Genomic DNA, 13,717 nt, shown 5'->3' on the forward strand with positions numbered 1-13,717 from the left:
CCGGGGCCACTCACCAGCCCAGGTTTTCCTAAGTTGTTATGCGAATGCAGGGGCTTCTTTTGGTTTGTGCAGTGCTATAGTCCTAAAAGTTCAATCAATGATATTTTGTTTCCGGTTCTTCTATCTGTCCTTCTCCCTACACAAGGACCCACGTAAAATCACTAAACCGTCTATTTTATATAAGATAGTTCCAGTATACCCGCGCGTAGATTCGCGAGGAACCAATCTCGGGAACATTGTCATGGCTGAAACAACTCGACTGTGTTGATCTCTTTAGCCTCTATATTACCTACGGGTTGCCCAGGTGGCTATGCCTCGAGTTCGAAGGGTTAGGGCTTGCGTGTAACGGATCTAGCCAGTCTTCCATATCGCACCACCAAAATGCACTATACAAGATCTTTAGGGCTTTGAAGAACTGGAACTATAAGATGTACTATGGTAAGCTAAGGACGTGACAAAATCTTGGCCCAGTTCGAGGGCACGAGCTCTTTGAGAGCTCCGGCGAAATTCTTCGCTCGCTAGATTATATCGCTCTATACCTCTGGTAGTTATAGTCATGCTTTGATACTGGGTTCACATCTCTGTGTACATAGTAGTCGTCTTTAGATGCTTTATTGGCCATGCTATCCGCCCCTAGCAGGAACTCCGTACCTACCTAGGTACCATCGTCTCATCCTGCCTCAGAGCACGACCCTGGCTAAGAAAATACTTATCCATGGATATCCCCAAGGTCGATGCTGGAGAATGTACACTATGTCATATCGAACTCATGGGATGTTCGTGGACAAAGTGGACACTGGGATCCATCCACCTAGGAATCTTTCTTCCACCGGCCTAAACCATACCATAAGATCCGCCTCACGGCCTACGCATCATCCCCCCCAAAATGAAGCTTCAGCTTACTATACCATCCCTCTTATTACTCCAAATTACCTTCCCATCAGTTCTCGGCCTCACAGACAAGAATGCAGAGAAGAGAATTACCGGCGGATCCGAAATACCCATCACCCAAGCCCCCTACCAAGCCGCGCTCTTCGTGTACGGCAATTTCGGAGGCGGCGGCAGCATCCTCAACCACAACACGATCCTCACAGCTGCACACTGCGTATCCGGACCAGCCCCAGCGGCCTTTAATGTCCGAGTGGGGTCGTCGAGTTATCTTTCCGGTGGAACGCTACTCAATGTCTCGAGTGTCACGAAGCACCCGGCATATAACCAGCCCGTTGTGTATGAGAACGATATCGCTGTTTTGACGCTCGCTGAGAATCTTACGTTTGGTGAGGCTGTTCAGCCGGTAAACCTACCTGCTCAAGCACCCTTTCCAAGTGCCGGTGAGCATGTCTTTATCTCTGGCTGGGGGGATACGAAGACCAGCGGGATGATCCAGGCGCAGCTGCGAGGGGTTACAGTGGATGTTCTCAATCAGACAGAGTGTAAGAGCAGGTACGCGGACTACGTCATCCCGATCACAGACGGCATGTTTTGTAATGGGGTCTCCGGGGGCGGGAAGGGGCCGTGTAAGGGGGATAGTGGTGGGCCGGTGGTTTCGCTTGGTGAGGGTGAGAGTGTTCTTGCGGGGATTGTCTCGTGGGGACTGGGATGCGGGAGTGAAGCGCGTCCGCAGGTTTCGACGAATGTGGCCTACTATCGGGATTGGATTAGGCAGGTTGCTGGTGTCTAGGTATGGTGGGTATTAGTAGGACGGTGTCGGGTCGGAATTATCGTCGGAGGTATCCAATGTACTTATACAAAAATCGAAGACCTCGATATATCCCCGCCTTCAAGTGCCTACATCAAGTCATAAAAAACCTATTCCATGCTCATGCAACATGCGCAACCGCCTCAATCTCAACCCTCATCCCCTCCAGCGCCAGCCCCGTAACCCCCACGCCCGTCAACACGGGCTTATGATCCGGCATCCACTTGCGCAGATTCTCGACCAGCAAGCGCATAAGCTCTTCGTTTTTGATCTCAGTCGTGAAAATGCGGACGCGGTATACCTGTGACCAGCCTTTCCCGCCTGCGTCTTTTAGGGCTAGGTCGACGTTGGAAAATGCTTGGGAGATTTCGGCCGAGAGGTCGGCGGGGACTTGCAGGGTTGTGGGGTCCCAGCCGCCTGTTATGGTATCTGTGAGCTTGGCTGATTTGGTCTACCTTAGTGTAGAAGATGGGGAAAACGTACCCTGGCCGGATATTTCAATTCTATCGCCGATGCGCACGGCTTGGCTGTATGAGAGGGCCTCGAGCATGTGCTCGCCGAAGCCAGGGTAGCTGAAGTACTCAAGGTGGGACATGTTCGGCAGTAGTAAGAGCCTTAGGCAGCTTTGGACAGACAGGATGATTCTTACTGAGGCGGTTTGTATGCTATAGACATGGCGCTAGTACAGTGCACTTATAGGTAGTCCCAAGACCGCCAAGGCAGCGCCGCTTATAGTATATGGTTTGTAATCCAGCAGTGGGAGTATTCCAGAATACCAAACTAATATATTAAGCCAAGAACCGCCTCGGTTGGACAGCTTATTCTATCCATTTCGATGTTTTGAGCCAAGGGGAAGTAATACGAAGCCGCCTATGAGAGCACCTAGGCTCAAGGGCCGTGGGCTTGGCCGCTCATTCCGCCCCCAAAATCTGAGGACTTGCTCTTTGTAGACATCAATGTCAAGGATTCCCGCGAGTACCATAGTGCCAACACTAACCCTTTGGAGCCGTGCTATAATCTAGGCCAGGAGAGCAGGTACTAAAGCACACATACGTCTGGCACAGCAGACAGAGATCTTGGCAAGGCATTTACTATCTCTTGGGTTACATCCTGGACCTTCGCAATTGCATCATTGCTGCAGGATAATGCGGTAGAGGTACCTCAGGTGCTTTTCAGATGTTCCAATTATCTGCGGCCTCCTACCATACTACATTGATTATTTGGGACAGCTTTTGTCGATGGGTCGGTTCTTGAGCAGACTTGTTATCTTGTGACTCGGGACTCGGGCCTACACACACTGTCAGCAGGTATATCCAAAATATCCTGAAGTGCGAGAGCTTAAAGGATGCGGGGGTGGACATTTGGCTGCTGCTGGTCGTGAACATTGGGTCCATCCAGAGGGGGGGGTGGAACCGGCCGTCCAAGCCCTAACCTCGAAGCGTCAGCGTCTGCACGCGCCAGGTTTGGGCGCAAATGGACACAGGAAACTCGAGTTCTCTGAGTAGTAAGATTGGTGTGGCAGTTTGACAAATGTTCGAAAGTCGAAATGCTCGAATAAACCTTTGATCTTATCACGTTATAGGGTTGAGGGGTTAATGTCTGACGGTCTGTAGTACGCCTTGCAGGATATATATCCTAATAATAAAGCTTTCTTTCACCCTTAGGGGGTGTGGCGCAACGGTAGCGCGTGGTACGTTCTTACCCCACCTTAACCAATTATTCGAACCATGTTCTAACAGCATGAACAGCGACTCCAGATCGCAAGGTTATCCGTTCGAATCGGGTCATCCTCACCATCTTTTTTTTTGGCTTTTTTATTTTTCTACCTGATGGCTGTGATTTCTCTGAGTCTTGGTGGGTATGATGGCTTTATCTATGCCTAGCCTATTATATATGCTGTCATGTTTCATTTCATCCGTCCTGCGGAAGGGTCGCCTTCTACACCGCGGCTCTAAAGAGTGATTACCTCGCAGCGTGGAGCGCTTGTTTCCCGGTGCTTGCGTTCAATGCACGACATGGGAGGAACGGCGCTGTTAGTCGCAGTGGTGGCCATGACGAGGTGTGCGGCTGGCTTATGTGAAACGAGCTGCTTCATGTTTGTCTGTATCAGTGGTGGCCTAGGCCGCTCCTGGGCAGTTTGCATGTCACCCGTCGGAAAGCCATATCAGCACTATTTTTATCTCTCGAATGCTGCCATAATAGAGTTGTTTCCCTTTGGTTTATCGAGCGTTGTCTGCTATATAGAGCGTGTCCCGATCCCCCATGGCGCAAATGGTTAAGGCTCTGGGTTGGTTCGACTTGGGTCTATGGCGGGTACACCTCGGGGGGGTATGGTGCATAATTCCACTGTTGCTTACTGTTGCTCTTGGTGGCGGTACGATGTGCTTCGGCAGTCGGTTGTCGTGGAGGTCATTGTACCTGGTGGTTGAACTTGGTGTTCTTCGCCTGTCCATGAGCTCAACCGGGTCGGATATATATATTAGGGGAAGAATGAAAATCCTGCCCTGCCCTGCAGGAACGGGTCAACAGCACATACGGAGTAGATATAGTGGATAGCAATAAGCACTTTCAGGAGCCACATTCTGTATTTATACATATTACCCTGTACATCTCTTATAATAATCCTGGGCGGCCCTCGAGTATTCGTATCAGACTGTACTGTCGGTAGAGACACAGTCCCACGATGGTGCACATCATTTTTACCCCTCATAAGTTTATACCGAGCACGCTTTTATCACCCAATGGGGCTGTGGCGCAACGGTAGCGCGTGGTACGTTCCACTTCCCATCAAGAAATTCGAACAATTCACTAATGAATTCTCTACAGCGACTCCAGATCGCAAGGTTATCCGTTCGAATCGGGTCAGCCTCAGGGCTTTCTTTTTTATTTCTTTTTTTTTTTTTTTTTTTCTTTTACTTTTTTTTTTTTTTTTTTTTTTTTTTTTAATTTTTTTATCTTCTTTTTTTTCTCCCGCCTTTAGCCAGGTTACTCTCCTGGATATTTTATAGCTATTTTTTTTTCTTTTACTTCTGGATTTCTTATTTCCCCCCCTGATGCAATGTTGAATTTACAAACGAATCCCCACTGGCGCGAGATACAGGGGCGGAAAGCTCGCAAACTATATTCCACACAGCCAAGATGCCCCGGAGTATATGTACATAGATCGACCTTTTCCACCTCTTCAACACAACCTCAGGAGGAAAACTCCACACACCCGACTCCACCCACACACTCTAGGGTATAGACCATGCCTTGCTGATAGCTTAGACCCAGGACCGTGGCCTTTCCATTAAATGGCACGCAGGCAACTTCCAGAGATGAGTGAATGGTCGCCAAATTGCCGCTATATGACGGACACAGAGTGCAGCGACTTCCACCCCCCTGCATTCCAACCGGCCGTTCGAATTGGTATGGACCCCCCGAGAAACCGACAATAATATGTATATCACCACCTGTGTTTTATCCTGAGCTCAGTTCCAGCAATCTTCACATCCCGTCCTTCGTCCCTGACCCTTTCATAGTCCCTCGATTGGACCTTCTTCTTCTCAAGTATGAAGCACAGGTATTCGAGATTCTTAATCATTTGTGGAGTTTTAAGGGTATATGATATGTCGTGAGCCCAGGCCTGCACTGCTGCAAGTCTTGGATGGTGGCGATAAGTCGGAAGGCGAAGGAATCTGCGACTCGAATGTAAGCAAGCATATACAGGCTGACAGGATGTCTAACTAAACCAGAGTCGACTTACTCGCGAAAGAGCCCCCAAATATTGTCATAACGCCGCGGCCACTTATCGGGGATACCTATGAATAATGTTCCCCCCTCAGGCCAGTGCTCCTTCAAACACATCCACAAAAGCCATGTCTCGTCTGCCGGCTGGGGCTGCCTCCGATACGGCTTCAACCTATCGCCATTCCAGTTTGGCCGAATGATACTCAAGCCACCTTCCGAGTAGAAGCTACTGGGATGAATAAGCCCCCCAGGCGCACACCTGACGCTTTGTTGGGCAGACTCCGGAATGCACGTCCTTGCCCAGATTAGATCCGTCTCGGCCTCCCATAGTTCCACGAGATGCTGGCCCGATTCGGCGGTCTCCTGGCAGTTTGGAAGATGGCGAGCAGGAAACGTGACCTTGTTACCTGCGCTTAGGGCCTCCTTCTGCACTAGAAACGAATTACCGCGGTCATCACGCAGGTCGATGCCATCTTCCGTGCTGGATTCAAATTAGATTCCAACGCATACCCAGATCAAAGAGCACGAGAGAAGTACTCACAAATAGATGTATCTCTTTTGTTCCCAAGCTGCGCCCAGGATGGACCGAGGTGCTCGCATAATAAATTTGAACTTCTCACCAGAAGAATTGAGCCAGTATAAGGGAAACGAGCAGTTTCGCCAAACATTAATCTCAGACCCATTCAGTCGCGTTTTATATGACGCTTTGAAGCGGAGAAACCCGGCCTTGGAAATCTCTTGTGATATCCTATCGGCATGTAACCATTTCCACGACGGAATTTCAGCGGATAGTTCCTTGGTCACTTCCTCAACGATAGCATCATATGATAGCCACTGTTCGCGCGTAGCTCCCAGAAACGCAATCTGATATTCGGCTGGTACAGAATCGGAGTTAATCAATATGCAAGAATCTAGCGCACTGTCTTGACTCCGCTGATGAGGCTGCTGCGATAGAGATGCTGCCCATATCGTGCTTGCAATCGCCTCCACGAACAAGGATTTACCCTCCTCAAGAGTATTCACCCATAAGAACCAAGTACTACGACTATCTCGTCCTATATGCAAGTGTAACTCGGGGATGTTCAGTTCCCATAGGCGGTAGGCCTGCTGTCTCCGTCTTTCGGACGAAATGCTGCCCACGGCAAATCCGCTGAAGATGAGGTAATCCTAGGTATGTAGAGTTAATGAGCTGCTTGCGAGAGTCTGCACGGTGGTGACCGGTAGTAGCGAACGTACCACATCCTTGCTTGTTGCGACAGCAATTGTTGATCTCCTATTCGGAGTCAACCTCGTCGCAACTGATGTTGGCCGCTCTTCGTAGAGTTTACACTTCAAGGCCTGAAGACGTTCGTCGAGCCCGCTCGCGTGGCTTATGTACTCCACCTTCTCCTTGACGTGTCTGCACCACACTTCGCGACTGTGGGATCGAGCTAGATGCGCCGAGTCGACGCTCACGCTAACAGTGAGCAGAAGAGTCCACAATGTCCTGTCGAGGATGGTCAGGAAAACACTTGGTACAACGGAGAATCTTCCTTGTCCTGGATGAAAACAAGGTATTTGAATACAACAGTGGTCATGGGAGCGTATCAACTCCAGTTGGCCTACCCTGGACCAAAAGTCGGGTACTTTAGACGCGGCATTGTCCAAAGACATGGAAGATATCACAGACGATGGTTTCTCACCTAGCGTCAGGACAATGTGCGGCTTGACCATCTTTGAATATTGCTTCAAGAAATCTGCTGCAGCCACTAGATCCTCTCCTGTGGCGTGTAGCCATGGACAGAGGTCCACAAACGGCAATGCACCGATAGAAACTAAATCCTGCACAAAATCTCTTCTAGGAGCTCCTGAATCTTCCCAACTCCAAAGCCTGTTGAGAAATGACCTTAGTATCTTAGCCGAGTCACTCGAGCCTCCGTAAAAGTCATCCTGTGCTTGATAGGCTCGGTAACTGATCCCTGCTCCAACGGTCAGAAGAAGGACAATATCTCCCTGGAGCATGGACGGAGTAGATTGTCGAATAATCATATCTTTCAGAGAGTCTGGGAATCCATGGATCTTGTTTCGGAACCTTAAAACCGAGTGGGCGTGTTCTTCCGCGTAAGACTGGAGGCCGGCGGCCCAGGCTTCGAGGGAGCACTGACTAGAGTAGGAGCGGAAGCTTGAAAGCATTAAGCGTGAGATAGTCTTGGTTCTGAGATCCCGGAACTCCTTGCAGTAATCCTCGCTGGGGTCGAAGTCCCAGGCCGCAGCGTTGCTGTAGCTTTGATTAAGAAGGAAGCGGATTCCGAGTAAAGCAATAACGGCCTGTTCACTAATCTCGTTAAACTGTTCAACCTCTTTGGTTCCCTGCAACTGGCGCGCAGGAAATGTGTATAGAGAGACAGAGTCTATTATAGTCGGAAACTTATTTTCGAGGCACGTTAAGAATTTCGCCATGAAGCCGGATCTTCGGGTCAGGAGATCTTCGCGATGACGCCGGAGTGCGTCGCGGGTTGTTCTTCCAACATATCTAACATGTACTGTCTCTTCAGACCGCATGTCTTGCGTCGACTCCAGCCATGTCGTAATCTTCGCGGGTTTGAGACCACTGTTGTAAAATTCCGAGGCCACAGCCCGTAGCTCGCCAACAGTCATGTGGAAGGAGCGGACGTACACAACTGTTTGCTGCGGGAACTTCTTATACGAACTGGTTCGATCAGCGAGTTTGACCTGAAGCATCTCAACGAGCATGCGGTCTGAAACTCTGAGCGGATTGTGCAAGAGCAATTCCCATGACCAAGTGCTAGAAAATGTTGTAGGAAGGCAATGTTCGAGCAATGTGGGCACGAGGCCCTCCATCCTAACGCCACTCTCGGACAGTCGATTAAGTAGAACGGACAGGATATTTCTTCGAAACCCACCGATGCCTCTAATATGCGAGAGGCGCCCCGAGAACACGGAGTGCCTCCTCTTAATCCGTGAGGCGGCCTGTATGTGTAAACCACAGTCCGTTGATGACCGCTGGCGACCTGCCATCTTGCTGGAAATAGGCGTATGACGAAGATAGGACAATAGATCTCCAGCTGAAGGAAGTTGTGGGGAGTTATGGTAAGTTAAAGATGTGGGAATTCGGTAGTCTAAGCAACCGCTTGGTGATGTTGTGTTATGACCATTGCTATCAATATAAATACAATAATGTGCCCTTTGATCTCAGACGCGATAATCTTGCAGGAGTAGACCATAGACTCTATATCATTATAAATGATAGTTTAATTTTTAGGTCGCGCTGAGAGAGGTAAAAACAGAAAGAAAAAAAAGAATGCCTTGTGAGGCTGACCCGATTCGAACGGATAACCTTGCGATCTGGAGTCGCTGTCATGCTGTTAGAACATGGTTCGAATTTGTTTGGAAGATGTGAACATACCACGCGCTACCGTTGCGCCACAGCCCCATTGGTGAAGAATCTGCGGCTATTTTGATTATATGTTCCGGCGCACAACTACGCCGGTGTATAGCGGGTAAATAGGGGTGCGCTCCATGTCCCTTTGTTTTTCTATCTGCCTGGGTTTACTGTAGGATTCCTCACTTATTTGGCTGAGTGCTCAGCGGGTTTTTTGCCGATCACAGCTGGGTAGATGTAAGCTTTCTTGGCCCCAGTACGTAGTGCCTGCGGTCTTCCTGAAGAATTGGAAGTTGCTCGACTGTTCGTTCCAAATCTCCTCCGAACTAACCCTAACTGCAGCCGCAAGCAACTACCTGGGGAATGTGGCTTCAGTGAGTCCCCTGTGGCAATCTAGACAGTATTTTATGCTCACTTCCGTATTCAACGGTCTCAGGTGTTGGGCTATTGGAATGATTATACCACGAATGCGGCCAGGGTGAGTCGTAGCAGTAATATATATCTCTAATCCGATATGCACATTCAGACCACTTTCACCTGGATAGAAAAGCCACGCCGCTACTGTTGAAGAGCCCAGCCAGATGCCTAGAAGAAACAAACCACATCGCCAGCAAAACAAAAGAACAAATCAATAGTCGAAGAAAAGCCTAGGCTGAAGGTTTGCGATAAAACTTGCTCTCGACCCACGGCATCCCGACAACGGTCGCCTTCCTCAACTTATTCCTCACAAGCACACCAACCTCAGTCCCCTTCTTATGCAACCCCTGCTTAATATAACCCATTGCAATATTCGTCCCGTCCAGCGACGGACTCGGTAGACCAGACGTAATAACTCCAATTTGCGTCTTCGACTCATCGTTCAAATCAACGATGACAGCGCCCTCACGAGCCGGCGAGCCCTTCTCAATCGTGAAGCCTACCCGGCGCTGGGAGAGGTTCTTAGATGGCGACGCAAGCTGTGGGAGGATTGTCGCGGCCCCGTTGAACTGTGATCGTTCCGAAGACGCAGAGGGGTCGCGGCGGTCTTTGCCGACGATCCAGCCGAGGGCTGCGGAGGGGGGTGTGTTGGTTGTTGAGATGTCGTGGCCGTAGAGGCACATTCCGGCTTCGAGGCGGAGGGAATCGCGGGCTGCGAGGCCGGCAAGGCGGACGGAGGGGTTTTGGAGGAGGAGCTCTGTTACGGCGGAGGGGGAGACGGAGTGGGGGATGGAGATTTCGAAGCCGTCTTCGCCTGTGTAGCCGGTTCGCGAAATGAGGAGGGGCTCGGCTGTTGTGGTTCCGTCGGGGAGGGTGAGGGGGAGGGAGCGGCAGTTGCCGAAGTAGAGGGTGCCGAGGTCGGAGTCTGCGCCGCTCTGGACGAGGGGTTGCAGGGCGGCGGCGGCTTCGGGGCCTTGCAGGGCGATGAGGGAATAATTGGAGAGGATCTCCCAGGTTATCTCCTTCTCGGCGCCGTGGACGGCTTTGAAGGTGTCGATTTCGGCGGTCAGGAATGCGAGGTCTTCGTCGCGGCGGCCGGCGTTTGTGACGAAGTAGAAGGTGTCCTTGGACAGGCGGGTGATGACGGTGTCATCAACGATGCCGCCGGTACCGGGTTCGAGGAGGCAAGATAGTGTGGAGGAGTTGTTCGGGAGCTTGTCGAGGGAGGAGGGTGTGACCTTCATGAGAAGGTCCAGAGCGCCGGGTCCGCTAAGAGTATGTTGAACCCTAAATCCGTAAGTATCTGATTATAGCTCAACTGGACAGAGAACAACATACATATGGCTCACGTCAAACAAACTCGCCTTCTCCCTCGTCCATTTGTGGCTCTCAACATGGCTGAGATCGGAGTACTGCAGCGGCATGGAGTACCCCGCAAAAGGCACCATTTTGGCGCCCTTGGCGATGTGCAAGTCATAGAGTGCTGTTTGGTTCAGAGTTCCTCGTGGTGTCGCAGAAGAGGCATATCTCACGCCATTGGCGATGGGTAGAGTGCTAGCGACCGGGCATCCAAAAGCTGGGGAGCGGAGAGCAGCACGGGCGTGCGGAGAAGCAAGCTGCGGGACAGTCAAGGCTCCATTGACGCCAGCAGGGGCGCGCTGGGCAATTGATCGCGCTCCAAGGAGGCGAGCGCCTTGTCGTAGGGACCGCACAGAAGACATCATGGGTATATTTTGCAGAACTGAAGAAAGGAAAGTTGAAAGAGATGAGACGGAGAATGTAGCTCACAAAAGCGTCATAGGTGACGGTAAAGTCACGTGTGATAGGAGAATCCCGCGGAGTGATAAGATAAGCCGGACCTTTCTTATCGCCGACCGGGAACTGATAAGGCCTGAGGCCATGCTCTTTGCTCTCAAGCCTACATTACTTGGGCATTGGCCTACGATCCCATCCTACTTAGATAGGGCCAATGTCATGACATACTCTGTACTGGTCTAACACCGGTAATTAGACCACGTCCATATTTAAAGTCCTGCCAGTAATAAAAGACACTGCAGTCGCACGGAGCATCAAGCTCTAGTCTGACATTCTTATTAGAGATTTCAACTCATGATATCAGGTAAGATGGCCGTAGTCCCTGTTTTATCAAAAGGAAAGAAAAAAAAAGATAAGCAAGGGTATCGAAGAGTCTAAATGCTTTAAAGTCCGTTGCTAGCGCAAGTAAATGGACCTCCGAAAGTCCCAGCTCTGTAGTCTAAAATCACACTCTCGACAGAGGCCTGTTGCGCGTTACTGTTAGCATTTGATGTGCAGAGAAAGGTAAGGGAAGTACATACGTAAGTGCCAGGCCCTAAGAAATACAGGCCAATGCCGATCAACGAGACATTGACAATCGCACCGATCCAGCCGCGGATACCTCGCTTCTTGTAGAAGCCGGGACCGTAGTCATCATACCGCATGCGAAGGTACGCAACGCCCCAGAAGATGAAGCCGAAGAACGAGTCGAACAGCGAGCTCATGATGGAGAGCAGGTCCGAGAAGAAGGGGATGACCTCGGCGATGATGAAGGCTGCGACCCACAGGGCTGCAAGAATACCGATCCAGCTGGCCCAGCCGACGAAGGTATGGTTGCCCTTGTGGCGAGTACCCTCGAAGAGGCGGAAGAAGATGAAGCGCGCCGAAACGGACGCATACAAGACACCAAGGAAGATGATTGTTGGGATCATGAAGGAGAAGGAGACCTTCTTGTAGACGTCGTCGCCGATCGAGCCAAAAGCGGGGGCCTTCATGTACTGGTTTCCGGTGTATGCGTACACGATGGATCCGACTAAGCTGAAGACGATGATTTCGGCGATTGTCACGGCGGTGACGGACTTCCAGAACTCCTTGGGCTCTTTCATTTCTGCGATGAAGCTGGGCAGCGTGATCTGGCCGATGAAAGTGTAGCTGATGTTCAGGAATGCGCTCATTCCGGAGACGAAGGTCGTTCCAGGGACTGGAATGGCCTTGACAATGGGCTCACCGACGTAATCGCCGCCCTGGTTATATCTCGCCGGGTGGTCTTCGATGGCGGCGAAGATGACGGCCAGCATGACGGAGATAAAAGTAGCGAGCGCGGAAAATGTCGCGACCTTGGCGAGGGTGCCGAATGTGCGCGGGATTGAGCAAATCAGGGAGATGATCGCTACAATGAAGGCGAACACGACGGTACAGGTTCCGTGGTTAGAGATCGTATTCAGGTACTCGGCGCCGACCACGCAATGTAAGCCCTAAACAACATTAGCAAGTCTCAACCCAATCTGTCGGGGAACAGGTACCTGAATGAACGTATTGTTCAACAGGAACATGACCGCGGTAAAGTACCAGGCGATCTTCGAGTCCCAGAACAGATGTTGACCAATATCGCAAACATCGCGAATATGCGGATGACGCAGACAAAATCTCCTGCGCAATGTCAGCCAGGTCGCTTGCGCGAAAGAGCAAAAGGTTGGCGCACCAAACAATGAGCGAAGTATACAGAACGACACCCGCAATAAACACCGTCAGAATCAATCCCGGAACAAGACCGAGAACCGAGTACGACCACGGAAACGACATGATCGCCAGACAGATATACTCGGAGAAGAGCAGCGCCGCCGTCTAACGTTCCACCGTTAGCAAAGAACCGAAGAACCCATGGTCCGGCCGCCCGTCGCAAGTTGTAACCATAGGTAGATAAGATCGCGCACGCACCTTCTGCCAGCTACAAGTTCGGTACTTGATCGAGTTATCAGCCTCCAACTCAATTTGTCTGCCGACCTCTCCAGACTCCGAATCGGACAAGCCGCCGGGCGCTTGGGTATTCCGCTCGAGATCCTTTTCCTTTATCCTGTCGGCGGAATTGTCAGAGCCCGGCGGCGAGCGCTCGTGCCCTTTGGTTGTATTAAAGAGAGGGAATCCCGCCATTTTATCGAGCGGACGAAGCGGCGGTGGAAGGATCGGACAGAGTAGAGTAGAGAAAAGAAGTTCTGAGCTTTCGAAGGCATGTACCGCTTTCGTGGGGTGGATTTATGGACTGTTGTCGCAGTAGCAGTCAGAACAGTACAAGCAAGCAGACAGATGTAGTATGAGGTATGCAAGTATAAAGCTGAGCGAACGGGAGAATATATAAAGCACGTCGCTTACTTACCTCTGCCAGAAAAACAAAGAAAATAAGACGAGCAAAAAAAAATCTGACAAGATCAGAAATTCAGAATGCGAGATGAGATCGAGCGGCGAGAAGCAAGCCCAGAGGGGAAGAATCAGCGTGATAGTGGATAGGCTTGGGAAACTGGCTCGGGCTAAGGACCGGGAGATGAGGAGAGTCGGCCTACCAGAGCGCTACAATCGAGAGACGATGGAGTGGCGGCGGACGGGTTGGAATAATTGGAAAGCCTGGGCGCAGGATTCGTCGTTCTTGGATTCCTGCGAAGCAACACGGCCAAGCGGCGTCGCCGAGGGCTTAAAAGGCT

General features: G+C 50.9%; 6 protein-coding genes and 3 non-coding genes across 9 annotated transcripts; 4 read left to right on the plus strand and 5 right to left on the minus strand.

The window, feature by feature from the left end:
- Positions 1-886: 886 nt before the first annotated feature.
- BDW74DRAFT_167573 (serine protease) lies at positions 887-1,681 on the plus strand (the record flags this gene model as incomplete). The annotated part of the gene is made up of 1 exon (XM_073726709.1): positions 887-1,681. One exon carries the CDS (start codon positions 887-889, stop codon positions 1,679-1,681), a length of 795 nt encoding a protein of 264 aa, XP_073584660.1.
- Positions 1,682-1,820: 139 nt separating this feature from the next.
- On the minus strand, positions 1,821-2,294 carry BDW74DRAFT_177632 (RidA family protein; the record flags this gene model as incomplete). Its single annotated transcript, XM_073728947.1, has 2 exons — positions 1,821-2,116; positions 2,183-2,294. 2 exons carry the CDS (start codon positions 2,292-2,294, stop codon positions 1,821-1,823), a joined length of 408 nt encoding a protein of 135 aa, XP_073584661.1.
- Positions 2,295-3,362: 1,068 nt separating this feature from the next.
- Positions 3,363-3,492, plus strand: BDW74DRAFT_t110. The gene has a single exon. It is a non-coding gene; the product is annotated as a tRNA-Lys (tRNA).
- Positions 3,493-3,552: 60 nt separating this feature from the next.
- On the plus strand, positions 3,553-4,242 carry BDW74DRAFT_152296 (uncharacterized protein). Its single transcript, XM_073724342.1, has one exon. It carries the CDS (start codon positions 3,706-3,708, stop codon positions 3,976-3,978), a length of 273 nt encoding a protein of 90 aa, XP_073584662.1. The 5' UTR covers positions 3,553-3,705; the 3' UTR covers positions 3,979-4,242.
- Positions 4,243-4,442: 200 nt separating this feature from the next.
- Positions 4,443-4,570, plus strand: BDW74DRAFT_t111. The gene has a single exon. It is a non-coding gene; the product is annotated as a tRNA-OTHER (tRNA).
- Positions 4,571-4,720: 150 nt separating this feature from the next.
- BDW74DRAFT_152298 (uncharacterized protein) lies at positions 4,721-7,791 on the minus strand. Its single transcript, XM_073724343.1, has 4 exons — positions 6,665-7,791; positions 5,970-6,595; positions 5,445-5,909; positions 4,721-5,376 (listed from the first exon to the last, which is right to left on the minus strand). Exons 1-4 carry the CDS (start codon positions 7,598-7,600, stop codon positions 5,145-5,147), a joined length of 2,259 nt encoding a protein of 752 aa, XP_073584663.1. The 5' UTR covers positions 7,601-7,791; the 3' UTR covers positions 4,721-5,144.
- Positions 7,792-8,737: 946 nt separating this feature from the next.
- Positions 8,738-8,861, minus strand: BDW74DRAFT_t112. Its single transcript has one exon. It is a non-coding gene; the product is annotated as a tRNA-Glu (tRNA).
- A 367-nt stretch (positions 8,862-9,228) lies between these two features.
- Positions 9,229-10,964, minus strand: BDW74DRAFT_14446 (glycine decarboxylase subunit T). Its single transcript, XM_073723032.1, has 2 exons — positions 10,566-10,964; positions 9,229-10,514 (listed from the first exon to the last, which is right to left on the minus strand). Exons 1-2 carry the CDS (start codon positions 10,949-10,951, stop codon positions 9,458-9,460), a joined length of 1,443 nt encoding a protein of 480 aa, XP_073584664.1. The 5' UTR covers positions 10,952-10,964; the 3' UTR covers positions 9,229-9,457.
- A 248-nt stretch (positions 10,965-11,212) lies between these two features.
- BDW74DRAFT_14451 (putative neutral amino acid permease) lies at positions 11,213-13,391 on the minus strand. Its single transcript, XM_073723049.1, has 5 exons — positions 12,960-13,391; positions 12,724-12,866; positions 12,545-12,671; positions 11,564-12,496; positions 11,213-11,506 (listed from the first exon to the last, which is right to left on the minus strand). The coding sequence occupies exons 1-5, from the start codon at positions 13,170-13,172 to the stop codon at positions 11,426-11,428; spliced, it is 1,497 nt and encodes a 498-aa protein (XP_073584665.1). The 5' UTR covers positions 13,173-13,391; the 3' UTR covers positions 11,213-11,425.
- Between the last annotated feature and the right edge of the window lie 326 nt (positions 13,392-13,717).

Source organism: Aspergillus multicolor (assembly GCF_047715735.1).
Source record: "Aspergillus multicolor strain CBS 133.54 unplaced genomic scaffold BDW74scaffold_10, whole genome shotgun sequence".
Taxonomy (NCBI): domain Eukaryota; kingdom Fungi; phylum Ascomycota; class Eurotiomycetes; order Eurotiales; family Aspergillaceae; genus Aspergillus; species Aspergillus multicolor.

What these genes read in the sequence shown, in the direction of transcription:
- BDW74DRAFT_152298 (XM_073724343.1), bottom strand. Translation starts at nt 7,600, where the DNA reads ATGCTTTCAAGCTTCCGCTCCTACTCTAGTCAGTGCTCCCTCGAAGCC. An exon ending in TCGCAACAAGCAAGGATGTG is followed by an intron (nt 6,596 to 6,664) that starts GTACGTTCGCTA and finishes CTACATACCTAG; the next exon opens with GATTACCTCATCTTCAGCGG. An exon ending in ATTTGGGGGCTCTTTCGCGA is followed by an intron (nt 5,377 to 5,444) that starts GTAAGTCGACTC and finishes TTCGAGTCGCAG; the next exon opens with ATTCCTTCGCCTTCCGACTT.
- BDW74DRAFT_152296 (XM_073724342.1), top strand. Translation starts at nt 3,706, where the DNA reads ATGCACGACATGGGAGGAACGGCGCTGTTAGTCGCAGTGGTGGCCATG.
- BDW74DRAFT_14446 (XM_073723032.1), bottom strand. Translation starts at nt 10,951, where the DNA reads ATGATGTCTTCTGTGCGGTCCCTACGACAAGGCGCTCGCCTCCTTGGA. An exon ending in TTGTTTGACGTGAGCCATAT is followed by an intron (nt 10,515 to 10,565) that starts GTATGTTGTTCT and finishes TTACGGATTTAG; the next exon opens with GGTTCAACATACTCTTAGCG.
- BDW74DRAFT_14451 (XM_073723049.1), bottom strand. Translation starts at nt 13,172, where the DNA reads ATGGCGGGATTCCCTCTCTTTAATACAACCAAAGGGCACGAGCGCTCG. An exon ending in GAACTTGTAGCTGGCAGAAG is followed by an intron (nt 12,867 to 12,959) that starts GTGCGTGCGCGA and finishes GTGGAACGTTAG; the next exon opens with ACGGCGGCGCTGCTCTTCTC. An exon ending in TCTTAGGGCCTGGCACTTAC is followed by an intron (nt 11,507 to 11,563) that starts GTATGTACTTCC and finishes AACGCGCAACAG; the next exon opens with GCCTCTGTCGAGAGTGTGAT.